The sequence below is a fragment of the Grampus griseus genome (assembly GCF_964374135.1).
Source record: "Grampus griseus genome assembly, chromosome: 8".
Lineage (NCBI taxonomy): Eukaryota > Metazoa > Chordata > Mammalia > Artiodactyla > Delphinidae > Grampus > Grampus griseus.
This window is the reverse complement of record NC_139002.1, coordinates 63,913,769-63,932,711: the sequence shown is the minus strand read 5'-3', so window position 1 is coordinate 63,932,711 and position 18,943 is coordinate 63,913,769. Positions and strand designations below refer to the sequence as shown.

Genomic DNA, 18,943 nt, shown 5'->3' with positions numbered 1-18,943 from the left:
GTATTTCTTCCCAGTGACTTCAACTTCTGAGTCTACTTTAATGACTCAAGTACATTAATTAGCAAATGGAACAGTGAAGAAGAATGGAAATGTTAAACCAGATATGAATATGAACACATTAAAAAGAAAATGACTGAGTCTCTATTCCTATTCTATAGATTATTTGTTGTAGTGGACATGATGAAAACCATTTCCTCAACTACTCAGGTGATAACTCAAGAGGTGGAAATGTCAAAAGAGAGGTTAAACTTAGATTCACCTTTTCAAATGATTTGTATGTCAAGTGACTTAAATTTTTATGAATTGAAATGTCCAAGCTAGGGACCAGTTCTGTACTAAACAGAGCAGCTTGTCTTTAGCTGGACACTGGAACATCAGGGGTGTTTTACTCTCACCCTGTTGCTAAACGTAAGGAGTTTTCAAGGAGAAGACACAACCTGTATTACTGAAGGCTAACACATTTTGTTTTCTGTTTCTTGAAAGAATACACAGAGAAGCAACCCAGAAATTTTCCTGAGAAAATGCATCTATACAGAAAAGGACCTTTTTACTTTTCCAAATTTATACAAATTAATTTTTCAATGTGCAAAATTACCAGCTCAAGAATTAGCATATACTGTTATAAGGTCATACAAGAATGATAGTTTGAAGAAGCACCTATTTAAGGACTGTCTGCAGTAAGCAAACATCTGGTAAATTTTCTCTTTTCTCGAAATAGAGGTACCAAAAATCCATAAATGACCTGAGGTTTTGCTGCAGCCCTGGGAGTTCATTTATTCATTGGACAAATACGTACTGCTACTGTGTATAAAACATGGTCACTTGTATCACAAGAGTGATCAAAAAACAACACACGCACACACCAGGTTTATTTGTTTTGTGTTATATGTAATCTTTTCACCTTCTTTGAAAATTGTTAACCTGATTATTAACTCATGTGTATGCTTTCAGTTAACCAGAGTATTAAACTTATGAGACCTTTCCGAGCTCATTCTGTGTAAATGAGAACTCGCTGCATCTATAGCTCCTGTCTCATCCCCCATCCTGCTTGTGCCGGTCTCCTGAGACGTTCTCTGCTATTTTAGAACTCTATGCCCAGCTTCATTTAATGGGAAGTGAGCATTTCTAAAATGGGTCTAAGGTCAAAATGGACTCTGCTTCCCTCACAACAGCAGGATTAGAGACCGTTTCCTCCACTGTGGGGTGCAGTGACCTGAGAAAACACAGTTGCCTGTTAAAATTCCTTCTACTTGTTTCATGCTTTAAAGCTCACAGAGTACTTTCGTGGCCACCACCTTAGTTCATTCTCATAATAAGCCCATGTAGTAAATGTGCAAATACCATTTTCCTCATTTAACAGTGAGGCATCAAGACTACAAAAGGTCTTCAGACCTGCCCAAGTGGTGTGACTGGGGTTAGAAGCCAGTCCCTGGAATCAATGCAGAGAATGGTGAGCATGTGAGGAGTGGGCCACATGCAGCAACTTTATACCGAGGTTAGAAAGAATAATCATGATGTGCTTGTCAGGGAATCCACACACATGTCAAAGCTCATCTAGAAATCTGGAAAGATGAATGATTACAACTGTGTCCAGATGGACTTGCCTATGTGAATGGTACCAGGTTTTACTTTCATTTTGCAGGGCAGTGGATTTGAAGTTGTGCCTGTAGTTTGCTCTATCCCAGACACTAAACAATTCCGTTTTCTTGAAGATGCTAAAGGAGCTTTCTTTGGCATTCAATAACAGTTTCACAGTGTGATTAGTTTATATCTCACGTCCGAAGAGAGCTCCAACTTGCACATCCTAGACAACTTTGTAGCCCCTCGCTTCTTTGAATTGATGTAGATTGCTTTGTGTCTGCAAAATTAATCCAGGCCTTTTTTTTTTTTTTTTTTCCCTAGCCCACTGCTTATGAAAAGACTTCTGTGCCCAGTAAGAAGGAAAACATGGATGACTCGGACATGAGTTACTCAAGTTACATATCTAGCAGACTCCCTTCAGTTGAACTCAAGGGAGAAATAGAGAAACCCCCCACGACTTCAGGGCAAGGAACAGCACCCAGAGGCACTGCTAAATCCATTGCCCTGCCTAGAACCAAAAAGAAACTCAAACAACGCTGAACAGTACAGAAACAGAGCTGCTCTTTCTAGTGCAATGAGGGTTTAGGAGGGGAAAAGGACAATAGTATGCCGAGCTTTCAGCGTTTCAGCCACCCTGAGCCCTGCCAAGTGTTTGCACCAGTTTTAAAATTGAAGCAGTCAACTCCAAAGTGGGGTTAAAGGACAGCCAGCAACAGGCCTGATGGCTTGTGCAGCTGAAATCAACTCAAGGTGTTTTCGAGAGTTGTTCAGAGGAGTGGATGCCCTCAAAGCAAGGCTGTGGGCACACTTGTCCGGTTGTACTTCAGATTCTTACATTTAGGCACAATTATTTGTAGGGGAAACTGAGAGCCAGAACCTCAGTGGAGGTTCCAAATGATTATGTGCACTTTGCACTAGAAGATTTGTTAGGAAATTACTAATAAACTTGTCTATAAGCATAACAGCAGAAGTGCTTCAGCCATTCACGTGTGTTCTTGTAATTTTAGGTTGCTGTAGATGGTTTAAGACAGCTTACTTTAAATGTAGAAAAATAGATTTTGTAACTGTTTGCCATTAACATGCTGCTAAATTCCCAACGTATCGATCGAATCAATAAAAAACCAGATGTCACCCACACACGTTAATTTTTACGTGAACAAGAGGTGACTATAATCAGGTCCTCTAAGCCCTAAAAAGCAAATTTTGAGCTTGGCCTGCTGCTGCAAAGGTAGGCACACATCTTTGGGGATGGTCATGAGGCTGGACACAGGGGAAGGTACATCATTCCTCTTAGTATTATAGGTCTCTCCTTTGCAGCTGGACAAATAGTTTTGTCATTCTAGGTCACACTGGGTGAAGAGATGCTTCCCTTGGCCTCACAGACAAGCTCTGAGGAAGCAATTTGCATCTGCTTTTGCCTTTATAAAGTAAGTAACCTAGGTTCATTCCAGCTCCTCGTGGGATTGTCACTTAAGCCTCCAAAATGCCCCACACCTGGCCAGCTGAGCAGGTCCTAGTTGCACATAAATCCCCTCAATGGCTGAAGGTAGTAGACGTGCTTCTAGTGATCAATTTGGAAGACACCGTCCAGCCTCCAAATGGGTCAGAGATAACACTGACGTATGTTGCCCCTGGCTGAGTAGTTTGGCCAGTATTTTCTCAGTGCCTTCAATGTGCTTCCCCGGGGGAATCTGCCAGCTTTACTTTAAAACTGGAGTTGAAGCTTCTTCAAGGTCTTTCTCCTTCCTGACTATTACTTCCAATCCTGCCAGGAGCCCGTAAACCATCTCTCCGGGATTAGTGAGCCATCTTTGAGGAGCGTATTCTGTTCACCTACAGAGAAGCCAGTCTCAGCTGAGTGGAGATTTACGTTTCCCAGAGGTGCTCCCAGAGGCAGAGGTGAGGTGACTGGTCTCCCGGCAGAAAAGCCAACCGAGACAGTGGCTTGGATTCTGTCCTTCCCCTGGGCCCGAAAATGGGATAGTTCCTGTGTTCAAAACTGCTCTTACTTTCATGGTGATACCTTCTTCTCTATCATGTATTGGAGAACTCTTGTTAAATTGAATAGTATCCAAATTTCTATCCACATTTCTCTTCAGTCTTTTTGTTTTTTTTAATTGGGGTATAGTTGTTTTACAATGTTGTGTTAGTTTCTACCGTACAGCAAAGTAGAGTTCCCTGTGCTATACAGCAGGTTCTCATTAGTTATCTCTTTTACACTTATTAGTGTGTATATGTCAATCCCAATCTCCCAGTTCATCACACCCCCCACTTTCCCCCCTTGGTGTCCATACGTTTGTTCTCTACATCTGTGTCTATTTCTGCCTTGCAAACCGGTTCATCTGTACCATTCTCTTCAGTCTTAAATTAGTGATTCTGCTCAGTAAACTTGAGCAAAGGTCCAGAACTAAGCACTAAGTGAAAGGTGAAGTCATTTTATAACGTTTTAGTACATCTGTACCTTTTCCCACCCCAGCACCAGGCCAGGCCAGCTGTCCATCTACCAGAAAATGCGTTCTATTAGCTGTCCTCTGTGCAGACCTTCACTTGATCTACATGGAATCATTTTGACCGGGACTTAGCTCACTCTTTCTAAAGAGAATATTCGTATTATTTCTATTTGTTATTTATTTGTATGGAACACACTTGGGCCAGGCCATATGTGAGCTTTGTTTTCCAACTGTGTACCTCTTTACTATGTGGGGATCTGTGGCCTTGCTTTCTCCATTTACTTTCATGGCTGTGAAAATAGTTACTCTTCTGTTTCAGATGTGTTTTCAGTGACTGCTAGGCCCACTCCAGGGCACTGATAATCACTCTGACACCTCCTGTGCACCACGGCATGGAGGGCTGGGCTTCGTTATGACCCACAGGGACACAGTCTGCCCAGGACAGTGCAGAGCAGGTGTTATTTCCAAGGAATGCAAATGCCAGTCAACACTCTGACTTGAGTAAAAGACAGGTCAAGGCAGTAGGAATATGATAAAAGATAAATGCCAGCCGGGGGCTGGGGAGAAGTTCAGCTGAGGAGAACAAGAGGATGGCAGAGACGGACTTAAATCACAGAAGACAGGAAAATGGGTTGGGGTCAGGGGAGCAAAAAGAACAAAGTGTAATTAATAAGGAAGACTGGTTGGATAACGGCACATGGTTCTGCCAAACCCGGAAGCAGGAGTCAGAGGACGAAAGTGCTCCTGGGGTAATTAGAGAGGTCCCTGTCCTAGGCCAGTCTGCATTAGGACTGGCCTCTCGTGGCCTGGACAGCAGCACACCTGGGTGAGGACACAGGCTGAAGAACAAAGACCCGGGGAAATGGAAGCTGAGAGAGGCCGGTTGTAAGAGGTGGCCACAGAATAGTCCTGACATTTTGAGCAGGAATGTTATGCTGCGTAGGGAGGGGAAAGGAGAAAAAATTCAAAACACTTTGTGCTTATCACTGAAATGCTTTGTTTAAATAATTCTGTTTGACTCCAAAATGTAAGTTCCAGGTTAGAAAGATTGAAAGCAGCCAGTCTTGAAAATGAAGCTTTTTAAATTCCAGCCCTGCTGTTGGAATAGAGAATAAAGGCTTTGTTCAAACACGCATTCCCAGCAGTAAGCAGAGCTTTGAAATTGGCCAGGGAAGTTGTGTTCCATAATGGCTGCACTTGGCTGGAGACCAAGAAGCTGTGGCCTCTGGGAAATGACCCTGGGCTGGATATTTTCCATCTGCCCCTCCAGAACCACTCTGCCCTGCTCTGCCCTCTCCACTCAGAGAAGTGATCTTTCAGGAGTGAATTAACAGGCTCCCTTGGCCTCTGGCTTCGCTGGGCTTCTGTCAGTGGGGGACACCAACAGGCACTCAGGGAGGGGAGAGGTCTAGGCCTTGATTCCCCCAGTGCTGGGCCACTGGGAAGTCACTGCATTCTCTTTCTATAGATCTGAGCTCCTGCCGGCAGCGCTCCCTCACAGCTGTGTTCCCTGCCCCTTCAGGCTAAGACCAGGGCTATTGCCCTGGGGACTGTGTCTTCCTTCATGGGTTTCCCTAAACTCGCTGGTACCTTTACCAGTAGCCTCTTTGTTAGATTCTCAACTACCCCGTTTGAGTGAGTACCATCTGTCTCCTCCTGACACCCAAGGTGATCCAGACCCTTGTCAGTTCTGCATTGTTTTGACCTGGGGCAGCTTTGTCTATGGTTGCCAATCTCCTACCAAATGACAGTGAAGTGAAGAGCAGAGAGCATAAATGGGTTCTTCCTGAAACAAACTGATGCCCTTGGGTGGTCACTGGGGCTTGAGCGAGGGGGTGACAGGGGAGATATTCCTGAGGTTGGAACCTAGACCCAGTGAGATAAATCTAGCATTGCCCAGGTGGATCTGAGATTGTGTGGACCCAGAAGGCTGAAATTTAGGTCTTAAATTCCAACCATGGCCTCTGGGAGCCTAAAAGAAAGCCACACTTGACTTGTAACAGCCAAGAGGACCTACAGGCTGGGACGGGAGCTACCCTCGCCGTCTCCTGGCTGTGGACTCAGGGCTCAGCAGAGGCTTCCAGGGCAAGCACAGGCAGCCTGAAGACAAGACGTCTCCCTGGGCTGTGCATTTGTTTCTTCTCTACAAGTGCTAACGTCCCTTTACAAAGCATTTTAAAGTAAAACCTTTCGCTATTCAGAGGCCTCGCATAGTTCAGTTTTATTCTTCGGGATCCGGTACTTTTCCTGGGTGAGCAGGCTCAGGCTTGGGATTTCTGCTCAGTACATGGTTATCGCTTCATTCTCTCACGGGTGAGCCAATTTTCTTTGCTTTTGTTCTTCAAAGGAAGACCATAAGCAATGTCTGTCTTGCTTTTTTGTGGCTGCCTTCCTCAGTTGCTGGTATAATCTGCTCTCTCTGTTCCCTAAATTATCCGGAGCAGCCCTCAGCCGGAGCCATGCGGATTCCCACCACTGCCCCAGTGGCCTCACTTCAAGCAGCAACACACAGGAGACAGTGGAACACTGGGAAGATTAATAGGGCTATGGCAGTGTCACCACTGGCTCTCTTAGAGCCTTCCCCTCTTGGTTGCCTGGTGCCACCCCAGACATCTTTGAGGGACCCAGCAAACTCAAGGTGAAGACCTCAGAGGACCTTCTCCGCAAAACATGCAGTGGTTCCTGGCCTGGCACAGAGGACAGACCCACAGATGCAGTGCAGACCCCTCCCCCCAGCATGAACTTCTCCTAAGTGGACTCTGCAGCATCTCCAGACCAGACATATCCTTGGCATTGATACAGAGGTTACATAAATCTCCCTGCCCTTGGGGGACTGAGACAGCTTTGACCCTCTCACCCACAGCGGGGTCTGCAGACAAGATCCTGACATCACCCTGTTGTTTAGGAGAGACTCTTCTCATCAGCACAGCAAGCTGTCTCCATCCCCGGGGCAACTGTACCGTCCCAGGAGTCGGCATTTCCAGTCTGACCAGGGGCAAGGCAGCAGCCAGTATTTCCTGGTCCAGGCACTGGTTCACACTGAGTCTACTAGAGATCAGAGTCCCCTTGTTAGCTGGACTTGGAGCTGTATTAGTGGAAGCAATCACTGTCTCTTAACTAAAGCCCCTCTTCAGGGTCATAATGTAATAATAGCAGCAACATCTACAGAGCACTTGCCACATGCCAGACACCATCCTGAGCCCTTTACACGTATTCTTCTAATTCTTTTATCTCTAAAGAGGAATAAATTAAGGCACAGAGAGGTTGAGAAATTTGTCCAAGGTCACACAGCTAAGAAGTAGCAGAACCAAGATTTGAACGTAGGCAGCAGGCTCAAGTGTGTCTCCAGGCATTTGTAGTTCAGGCCTGAGACTGCTGTAAAGTTCAATCTCAGAGTTCCAAAAGGCCAAGTGGTTCCTGAACATTCTGTCTTCCAGCAAAAGTCGAGGTAATTTTGTGAAGTTTGGGCCTTGAGGTTTCGGAACAGAGTAGGATTATTTTGCATGCTAATAAATTTGAGTAAGACCCACCCGCAGCCAGGGAGAGCTGCATTCTGCAGGACTTTGCATAATAAAAATAAGTTCTAAATGCTCTAACAGGTCATTGTCAGGAACAGTCTTTAGAAGCCTTTGAATATGTTTTTGACAGAAGAAAGAAAAGGGGCTCCATTGCCTCCTCGGGAATTCACGCCCTGTCTGTGCAAACATGATAGATTGATGCTTACCAGGCGCCAAGTGCTGTAATTCCCATCGCAGGGCAGTGGGGGTTAAGAATCACTATAAATGTTTTGATTTCCCATATTTCTTCATCAGGTAGTGTGTGTAGCTGTGAAAATATGGAGTTCACAAGTCAGCTGCTGGACCATTTCTCCACCTCGCCCTTCTCCAGTATCTCTAGCATTTGCCATCACTTACCACTTTAAGATAATGCCAGGTGGAGTGATGATTTTCCTCGTCATACAGACAGCTCCCTACTTCAGGGAGCACAGACTGTTTCTGAAGGCTCGGACCCCTTCTGTGGTACAGGATGAGGCAAACATCTGCTCTGGAACGAAGCCCAGCAGCTAAGGGTGATGCCACCTGCCAGCCGCCACCCATCTCTGAGTCTGCTGCCGGCGGCTGGTCCCCGGAGGAGAGAGGGAGTTCTTACACAGGATCCTCATTGCTGTTGTGGAACTTTGATAGAAAGGGCTTCTAATGGAAAAGATCCCCAAAGCCCATTGAAATGGGTAATTTTTTACAAGAGTTGTTTTCCCTCCGGAAGCAGTTACCTGGTTGTGGCTTGACATCCTTCCTCCCATCAGTAGAGAACTTAGTCGTCCAGCCACTTGAATTTTATAGCAACTTTCAGCTGACTCTTTTTTTAACACAGTCCCTGACCGTGAACCGTTGTTGGGTGCCCCACCCCCGTATTCAATCTCAGCAGGGATGTCTTGCCTGCAGTACACTCTGCTTGCCTGGAGGGGAAGAGCGGTCTGACCACTGCCCACGTCTCCTTTTTCCTCCATGTTGACCAGCACCACACTCTGCAGCACCAGCACGAAGGACCAGGAGTTGCACAAAGAACTCAGTAGAATTGGATTGAGAGACTCAGTCCTTCATCCAAGAAGTGTTTATTGACCATCTACTATGGGCCGGGCACTGTGACAGGCACTGGACAGAAAATGATGTAAAAGACTGTCAAGGTCATTGCCCTTAACGAGCTTGCAGTCTTGGAAGAGGGAGGGAAAGATGATTGAGACCTATACAAATAGTAGAATAGCTGTGTATTGTGATTAGAGCAATAAAGGAAAGAGTAATGTAATAGAGAATAACAGAAGAGAAACCTTATCTGAGAGCAATTCTGAAGATGCTTGAAGGCTAAAGGGAAGAATGCTTTAGGCAGAAGGAAAGGGGAAAGAGCTTGTTGGGTTCTAGGACTTGGTCCAAAGGCCAGAACAACACGGGTGAGGGAGAGGCAGAGGCCAGGTGCTGCACGACTTCAGGGGCCACGGGAAGGAACCTGTTTATTCTCAACACAGCAGAAAACCATCAACAAGTTTTCAGCTGGGGAATGGCATCTGATTAAAGGATCTCTGTGCCTTCTCTGTAACAAATGACTCAAGTGGAGCAACAGGTGGGAGATTGGTTAGAGGACATGGAGTAAGATGGTGGCAGAGAAGATGGAGAGAAATAGGTGGATATGAAATATGTTTTGGAGATAGAATTGATGGGATCAAATGATGAGTAGATGTGAAGTGTGAAGAAAAGGGGGCAGGGGGTCAAGAATGACTTCTGGCTTCAGTAACCAGACTGATGGTGGTTTCACTCACTGAGGAGGACCGAGTCAGGGGTGGCAGTGGACCAAAGAGGGCTAAGCTGAGAGGCCATCAGACCTTGAAGTGGAGATGGCTGCTTGAGATGGACTTAAAGTCTGGAGTGGATCAAGGTGGATGGAGAGAGGGGAAAGTGGCCTAGAGGAGAGAAAGCATGTGAAGAGAGACCCAGAGTTAATCGTGAGTTTTTGCATAAGGGCTTCTGGACACTGGGCAGGGGTCACAGAACCCAGGGCCCAAGGGAGACCCAGGCATCCAGGCACCATCTTGGTTACCTAGCAGCCTGTGTCCCTCGCTCAGGAACTGGGCAGTGACTGTGCTTTGGCAAGAACAAGGATGAGAATGGAATGGGATGACATGAATGCCATTTGGAGAAGTATCCCTAGGGGATGTGGCCAAACCTCCTTATAGGTTGATTAAGCGAATCTGGATAGTGATAGGTAACACCCTCAATAGCTAAATCATCATGCGATAGCCTCCCATCAGCAGTGAATGAGAAGATGATGGACCAGATACTTTCCTGAAGCCCAAATTTGCAGAATCATGGACTATCTGCTCTATTTCTTCTGCCCAACTCTCCCCCAGGGGAGGGATCCCGACCTGCAGCCTCAGGGGACACGCCCCCTGGGATGGACGGGCTCCCTATGTCTCAAGGCAGATGAATTCCACCGTGGAAACACACAAGTGCTAGAAGAGTCTTCATATTAACTGACACCTGCTCCTTAGTTGCCCCCTGGGAACTATTTAAAGTCTGTTCCTTCTGCCACGTAACGGCCCCTTAGGAATTGAAGGTATCCCCATAGCCCTGTGAGCCTTCTCTAGTCTAAATGTCTCCACTTCTCTTGGACTCCTCCTCAGATGACATGTGTCTTGGCCCTTCATTCTGGCTCATCCAAAGTGAACCCAGGCCTCCAAGTGTGGCTGCCACCCCCAGTCCTCTGGACACGGGGCCCCCATCCCTGGGGCCCGTCATGTTCCTATTAGCAAGGATTTGTGGGCAGTCTGGTTTGAGTTTACTAGGACAGGCTTTAATGACGATGTGTCCCTGAAGCATTTTATTTTCCTATCGATGTCCTTGTGGCAGACTCTCGGTGACCACGAAAGAGCCCCTTCCCAGCGGGCTGCCAGCAGGGAGCGACAGAGAGTGCACCCGGGTTGAGTCTGCGGCACGGAGCCCTGAGATTAGCCGGGAAGACAGACTCACTTTCCTCAAGTGTCTGTCTATTTACCCACTGAGTTACACGGAGAGGGGAGAAGGCGCAAACTGAATCGTAAGGCTGCTTGCCCGAGGATGCGTTAGTGGCTTCCCACTACTGGGTGGCACTGTGGGGCAGGAGAGGCTCGCAGCCTCAGACGGGACCTGTCCCGGGCCCTCCCAACAGGACGAGCACAGGGACACAGGAACATCTGTGCCTAAATTAAATGGCTCTGAGCCGTCCCCCCGGTACCAGCAGGAACCTGAGTCTTTGTCCGAGGATTGCCTCCCCAGACCTCCGTGAAAATTCCTGGGGCTGCTCACGTGTGTTCTTGTTCACGTGCTGCTCTTTGCCTGAAGCAGAGGCTCAGACGTGACCCTCGAAACCAGGGCATAACTTCTGAGGCCCTTGCCCCTCACTTTTCTCTCCAGGGCTTTTGCTTCCCCAGCTTCTGTGCAGCTCCTGGGGAGCCAGGGGCTGTGGCAGCCGCTGCCCGGCAAGATGCTATGTATCCAAAGTGATGAGAGCCAGGCCCAAATCGCAGGTGTCCCACCGAGACGTGGTGGGACGGAGCAGCCCGGGCACCTCCTCGTGTAGCCCCTGCTGCGGACTCAGCCTTGTGTGGTGGTGGATGTGGGTAGTGATGAGTGCCGAGGTGCCTGGGATGTGGGATGGGAGCTGCTGGACGGGGAGGGGGTGGAGTTTGTGGGAGGAGGGTCACTGTGCACAGAGGGACTCGGTGGGAGGGCCCTCGGAGACCTCTCAGGCCTTCCCCTCTCCCAGGCCTCAGGGCGCCCCAGGTAATCCTGACACACAACAGCTCCGCTTCCTTTCTGGGCCCCAAAGCGGGTAATGGGATTTGCAGGCTATTTTCAAATGTCAAGGAACGTCGTGGAGAGAGCATCTCTGTCTGTGATGAACGGCTCTGGCCACACTCATACCTGAAGTTTTTGGGTGACAAAATCTTTCAAAACACAGAGTCCATAAAAGAAAAGGCACCTTTGGGGTGAAAAGGGTAGGATGTGGTCCAGCCCCTCTCTGTACAGCAAGGCTCAGTGAAAGGGCTGCTCGGCCGCCACTGGATTAGAAGCCAGGCAGGTGTCCCAGTTGGAAGTGGGAGCTGGGAGCTGGGTGGTCTCTCAGGACTCTATATTCAGGATGTCTCCCATGGGACGAACCTTCCAGATCCAGGACAGGCAGAGCAGGCAGAGGCTCCAGCATCTCCTCAGCCATCAGCTTCCCTCCTCCTTCCCTACGAGGCTGCAGCAGGAGCCTAACCCTCAGGGGGCGGGGCCAGCAGGAGACCCTCAGCTGACCTGGGTTTCTTGGAATACCCTTTATCAATCATGCACGGGTCCCCATCACTGCCTTTGGGGGTTAAGAGATTTAAAATGAGATTGAATGTTTTTTAGAGAGGATTTGTGAAGATTAAGGGGTCTGCAGTGCTCCCACCTTGGCAGCAGGACAACTGCATCAATCCAGGGCTGTGGGGTATTTACTGGTCATTCTGGGTTAACGAGGACACCATTTCTACCTTCCAGGTTTTGCTTTGGATTTGACATGTTTAAAGGAAAATGGAGGATTTTACAGGGTGTGAAAGGGCACAGTCAGGTCACTGATTTTGATGAATGGACCACGTTCCGAGGGATATGGGACACCAAGGAGGAGAGAACAGACACTAGCAGAACAGCTTCAGATTCTGCCACGGAGGGGCCTTTCCTACCCGGGCAGAGTGTTGAGAACTTCAAGGACTGTAGGAGCCAGTGTGTGGCAGCCAGAAGACGTGATATGGCTTATTTAAAAGAGATGAAAAGCAAGGGCTGCCAGACAAGGCGTTAGGGCAGACCTCGTCCACTTGCAGAGATCCCAGCTGATGACGTAAGCACCCAGGTGGGAGGAAGGAGCTCTCAACTGTGCCTCAACTTCCTGCCTTCTCCTGGCTCAGGCTAAAGGTTTTACATAACACCCCACAAACACACACACTCGTGTGCGATCTCTGACCCTCACTGCCTCGGGGAACGGGTTTGAGCTGCTCACATGACAGGCTCAGACACAGATGACTTACATTCACTGTCTGCCCCACCTGCCCAGGATCCAGGTGCCCGAGACTCAGCCGAGACTCCTGTTCCCAAGAGCCCTGCCCCAGCTGGGTATCACTCAGTGATGCCTGGGTTGGAACCACAACACTGACCCTGCTCATTCCCCCACGGCCTCTCTGGACACTTTTATGGGTGGCTGGCTCAGGAAGGAAGCAAGGGGGTGCACGTGTCCTGATGGAAGTCTGGAAATTTCAGTGGCCCGAGGGCCCAGGCAGTGGACTGTGTTCTCCAAGCTGAATTTCCCCCCAAGGCTCACCCACCTGCTTCCATTTTCTAGGCAAAGAGAATTCTCAAGTAAGTTGCAGACAGCTGGCTGCTGGCAGCATGTATGAACTGCATATTTACTATTAATGAATATAAGCTTAAACAGATTATAAAACAATTCTCTGTGAACTTGAAAATCATACAGTAGTTCTATTATTCTTACCTTGATGGTGCACTGCTAGTTATTCAACTAATACAGATTCTAGGGGTTCATTACCAGTAATGAGTTTCTTTCTGTGCTGCAGTGTGGGGAGGGATGGTGAGTAACGTGTACCTCCAAGGTAGGAACAGGACGGAAATGTTCCATGTTTGCACCAACGTGAATGCCCACCTCCAGCCCTCAGCAGTGGGAAGTTTTATGCCGGGAACCCTGTTTTTGCAACTATGTATCCCTACACATTGCAGGGTTAACCAACAAGCAACTGAGTGGATAATGATGAAGCTAAATTAATAGTAGCCTGTAGCTAATTAAAACCACAACCACTCAGGAAGGCTCGGACCCTGCAAGTGCACTCAGGTGCCGTGGACTCTCAGGGGGGCTGGACGTCAGGATCTTCCACAGACTGTGGAAACGCACTAAGAAATTTCATTTAGGCTACGTGATGGGGAAGATGTTATTCGTTGAAAGTCCTCCACTTGTTTGCAAAACACTGCTTGGCGGGTCCTTGACTAGAAGAAGAGAGCGACAGGCCTGAATCAGAGGGAAGTGTTGAGGGAGTTATGGGGTCGGGGAGGCGCGCCCATCGCTCTGAGAGAGGAAGTTAGAGGAGCACGAGATGGTCGAAACCCTCCATTTGTAACGTGACCTCTGCATCAACATCCCTGTTATGGACTGAATTGTATCCCCCCTCCCAATTCATATATTGAAGCCCCAATCCCTAATGTGACTGTATTTGGTGGTGGGGTCTGGAGGGAGGTAATTAGGTTAAATGAGGTCATATGGGTGTGGCCCTGATCCAATGGGATGGAGGTCCTTATAAGAGGAGACATAGGAGAACTCCCTGTCTCTCCCTGCTGTATGAGGCCACAGTGAGAAGGCACAGTCTGCAAGCCAGGAAGAGGGCCCTCGCTGGGAACCAACCCTGCTGGGCCTTGATCTTGGACTTCCCAGCCTCCAGAACGGTGAGAAAATAAATTTCTGTTGTTTGGGTTACATGGTCTGTGTTATTTCATTATGGTAGCCCAAGCAGACTAATTCAATCCCCTGCCTTTATTGATCTACCCCTCCTCCCGACTTGCAAGGTGCCTGAGTGCAAGGGGTGGGGATGGAGCCAAACGGGCTGGGCTCTGTGCTCTGAGTGCCCCTGAGGTGGGCTCAGGTGACCCAAGAGCAGAGTGAGAGGCGGTGGGAGCCCAGAGGCAGAGAGAGGCACGGGAACTTGGAGAGGGCTCTGGAATCCCTCCCACAGGCCATGTAACTGAAATGTGAGGCAGCTGGGAGCTCAGGTGAGAGCCAGGAGGCACACATAAGTATTAGCCTTAGCAACCTCTAAGGCTTACATCGCTTCGCATTGGTAAAGAAGCCCGGGGTGAAGGAAGACAGGGAGGAGGGGAATGCATGTGATTCGTGGCTAAGAGCCAGAAAAGGGCCTGCGCGCTTGGACTGGTGGCAAGAGGAGGACCCTGAGCTCCCGAGGCTACAGTCACAGCCCCGCTTGACAACCACTGCTGGAAGGTAGGAGTCCCAGGATGTACCTAGGAGGGAAGCAGCTTGGGCTCTTCCAGCTCAGAACAGTTGTGCTTTTCCGGGGGCTCCAGGCCCCACTTCCTGCTGACTGAGCCTCTGCCGCTGGGATGAGCCACCTGCGAAGAGGGTCTGTCCCAGTGGCAGTGGAGCCAGTGAGACCTGGTGATGCTTTGAGCCATCGGACCTGAGGCCATCCTAGGCTCCTTGTGGCAAGCCCACCCCCCGCCCATTCCCTACCTTTCTTCCCTCATATTCTTCCCAGCCATGCCTGGCCTCAGCCCGGCCCTCACACTGTCACTGCCATCCTCTGCCAGGCACTGCCCCCCCTCCATCCCTGTGCCTTTATCCCCGGGGTTCCCAGGAGGGTGGCAGTAGGGATGTCTTACCAACATCACCTGGGAAGCTTTCTCAGCATCCATGTGTGGCTGGGCTCTCCACGTGTAGCCGCGCCCTCACAGCGTGGCTTTACTGTCTATCTCCCGGCCCCTGAGCCCGGGCTGGCCTGTGACGTGCTTCAGCCAGTCGAATGTGGCTCGAAGTGACTCATGTCATTTCTGAGCTGAAGCTTCCAGAGGCCTCGTGTGCTTCCATTCACACTCTTGCTCCCCTGCCTTCCCATCAGAACGAGCCCAGATCAGCCTCCTGGAAGATGAGAGACCACGCGGCATGGAGCCCAGTCATCTAAGCTGAGGGCCCAGTCAAGGTCAGTGGAGGCCCTCAGACTTGGGCCTGTCTACGGGGCTCTTGGCGGGGGGGAGTGGCACACAGACTCTGCCGCTGTCAGAGCACTTGGGCAAACCCCCTGCTCTGGGGCCATCTTTCCCGCTGACCTTCAGGTTCCTGGTGAGCCCTCCTGGCTGCCTCCATGCCGGCCCTCATCTTCCCAAGGGCCGTGCAGGGCTTCCCAGAGTGACTGGCCAGTGAGAGGGTCCCAGAGCATGTGGAGGGACCGGCACCCAGGCTGGTCTGGCACGGTCTCCGCCTCTCTGGCCGCTTGGCCTGCATGCTCTCTGCAGTTACCAGAGCAAGCTCAGTTAGATGTGATCTTGGTGCGCCTTTTCCAGAGGAAGGTGTTAAAAGTGAAGAGGTGCTCTTGGCTGTGAGAGGCCATCGTAAGAGCCTGCAGTGGGTGACCCTGAGCGCAGCTTGGGGCAGTGGGGGAGATGGCGCCTGTCTGAGTCATGCAGACCATGGGCGCAAGACCGGCTGACCTTCGCCCAGGCCTGTGGGGTTGCAGCGCCCGGGCTGCGTGAGGAGCAGGCCTCAAACCCCAATGCCCGGCACCAAAGAAAGGCACACTGTCTCCAGACCCCTCTTCCGAGTGCCTGCATTTCTACTAGTTTCTAACTGGGAGGCAAGGTGGCAAGGGTCTTCCTGACAGACTATGGTGTCTACTGCTCGCGTTGGAGCCCAGGCGTAGTGAGAATGCAAAGTATGGGGCAAGCTTCCCCTGCCCCACTCCCACCCACTCCTTCCCAGGCCAAGCATCAGCCCAGGTCAGAAATACCAGGTCTTGGTCTAATTAACCTATGTGGGTCACCAGAAGCCCCCACCCTTTCCAGAGTGGGCTCCTCCACCCCTACAATGGCCTGATGGTGTTCACAGAACTTGGCCTGAGCCCTTACGGCAACAGAGAGCTCATTACCTTACAGGACGATCTGCTTTTCTGTTAGAAAAGACTTTTTAAAATTTAATTTAATTTATTTTTCTATACAGCAGGTTCTTATTACTTACCTATTTTATACATATTAGTGTATACATGTCAATCCTAATCTCCCAATTCATCCCACCACCACCACCTCCCCTGCCACTTTCCCCTTGGTGTCCATACGTTTGTTCTCTACATCTGTGTCTCTATTTCTAGAGACTGTCATACAGAGTGAAGTAAGTCAGAAAGAGAAAAACAAATATCATATACTAATGCATATATGTGGAACCTAGAAAACTGGTACAGATGAACCAGTTTGCAGGGCAGAAAAGCCTTCTTATTACTCTAAAATCTTCCTCCCATCCATTCTCCCTGTATCAGTTTCCTAGGGCGGCCGAAGCAAATGACCACAAAGTCGGTAGCTTAAAAGGACAGAATTCTCACGGTTCAGGAGGCCAGGAGTCCGAATCAAGGTGCTGGTAAGGCCATGCTGTCTCTAGAGGAGGATGCTTCCTTGCGCCCCCTGGCTTCTGGTGGCTCCTGGTGCTTCTTGGCTTGTGGGAGCATCACTCCAATCTCTGCCTCCCTCTTCACTTGGCCTCCTCCCTGAGACTCTGTGTGCCCTCTCCTCTTCTTATAGGATTTAGGGCTATGGTTTAATCTAGAGAGCCTTCACTAATTACATTGCAAAGACCCTCCCTATTTCCAAATATGGTCACATTCTGAGGTTCCAGGTGGACATGAATTTCAGGGGTGGGGGGGATGCAATTCAACCCACTACACTCCCCCGTGGTCCATCCTCTGCCCCTGTCAGCCCAACAGAGATCTGACAACATCAGCCATGCCCCTGGCTTTGTTTCACAACAAGCTGCCTCATTGCTTCTCTCACTGTCTCCTCTCCTCATCCCAGTTCATGGTCTCCAGACCCATCACTCTCCTGTTCATCCCACTCTGGACCACCCAGGGTGTCAAAGCCTCTGAAAATATGGTCCTTGAAACTGAGCCCATCACTGAAGCCAAGGCTGAACAGTGGGACCGAAGCAAACCTCCCGGCCACTCCTCATGGCTGGGCGCACTCTGGCACTGGATGCCTGTGGTCACGGCACACTTGCCCGGGGCTTCTAGGGTCTTTCTCCAGCCCCGTTTTTCACGTGAGCTGCCTGGTCTCCTCCGTCTTCAACTCCAGCAGTTCATTTTTTTTATTGAAGTATAGTTGCTCTACAATATTATGAGTTACAGGTATACAATATAATGATTCATAATTTTTAAAGGTTATACTCCATTTATAGTTATTATGAAATATCAGCTACATTCCCCATGTTGTGCAATATATCCTTGTAGCTTATTTTATACCTAATAGTTTGTACCTCTTAATCCCCTCCCCCTACTTTATCCCTCCCTCCTTCCCTCTCCCCACTGGTAACCACGAGTTTGTCCTCTAGATCCGTGAGTCTGCTTCCTTTTTGTTATTCATTAGTTTGTTGTATATTTTAGATTCCACATATGTGATATCATACAGTATTTGTCTTTCTCTGTCTGACTTCTTTCACTTAGCATAATGCCCTCCAAGTCCATCCATGTTGCTGCCAATGGCAAAATGTCATTCTTTTTTGTGGCTGCATAGTATTCCATTGTGTGTGTATATATATCTTCTTTATTCATTCATCTGTTCATGGATGCTTAGGTTTCTTCTATATCTTGGGAATTATAAATAATGCTGCTATGAACATTGGGGTGCACGTATCTTTTGGAATTAGTGTTTTGGGTTTTTTTTTTTAATACCCAGGAGTGGAATTGCTGGATCATATGCTAGTTCTATTTTTAGTTTTTTGAGGAACTTCCATACTGTTTTCCACAGTGACTGCACCAGTTTACATTTCTACCAACAGTGTACTAGGTTTCCCTTTTCTCCACATCCTCGCCAACATTTTTTGTGTTCTTTTTGATGGTAGCCATTCTGAGCAGTGTGAGGTGATATATCTCATTGTGGCTTTGATCTGCATTTCCCTGATGATTAGCGATGTTGAGCATCTTTTCATGTGCCTCCAGCAGTTAATTTTTTGACCAGAAATTCAGGATGTTGCATTTGCCCCTGTGAGGTCCCACCTTTAAGGTCTGGATGTGGTACTTCGGCCTCAAGAATGGAGAATTTTGGCCGGGTGTTGCCCCGTACTTCTCCCTTAAGGCCTCGCTTGGGGAAAGCACTGAGGAGAGTTGTCTAAACGCTCAGCTTTTCATGCCTTGGGCCTGAATAGGCTGTTTTTTCTCCCCTCCCGACCCTTAAGTCTGCTCCAGGCATCCCCAAGCCAGCTCCAAACTCAGACCTGGCCTATGGGAGGGGCAGGTGGCCTGGGCTGGCCTCCTCCTGCCTTCACTGGCCGCAGCTGCAGCTGGAGCCCGTGGGCTATTCTGTTCCTAAAGCTGAAGGACCCCAGTCAGAAATTCAGAGATGACAGACACCTGCCTCTGCCTGGCGTCCCCCACCCAGGGCTCTGAGTCCTCATTGAAGAAAACAGACACACGGGATTGAGTGCTTGGTCTGCAAGTCTGCCCGTGGCATTCCTCAGGCTTGGCCCTGAGGTTAAATAAACCTCCAGCCTCTCCGGCCTAAATGACCCTTGAGGCCTCCAGAGCGAGGTGGACCAGGCTTGACCCAAACCCTCAGCTGTTCAGGGGGCCGTCTGCTTCTCCCCAAGTCCTGGGG

General features: G+C 49.2%; 1 protein-coding gene across 2 annotated transcripts in view; it reads left to right on the top strand.

The window, feature by feature from the left end:
• STK33 (serine/threonine kinase 33) overlaps positions 1–7,953 on the top strand; it is a gene marked incomplete at both ends in the record, with an annotated part of 81,694 nt that extends 73,741 nt beyond the window's left edge. Inside the window, 3 exons of one of the 2 annotated variants that reach the window (XM_082659210.1) lie at positions 2,925–3,008; positions 3,354–3,480; positions 7,844–7,953. In XM_082659210.1, coding sequence (XP_082515336.1) covers positions 2,925–3,008; positions 3,354–3,480; positions 7,844–7,953 — 321 coding nt within the window. Of the gene's footprint in view, positions 1–1,902; positions 2,417–2,924; positions 3,009–3,353; positions 3,481–7,843 lie in introns of those variants that run through there. The other variant, XM_082659211.1, reaches the window with a different exon arrangement.
• Between the last annotated feature and the right edge of the window lie 10,990 nt (positions 7,954–18,943).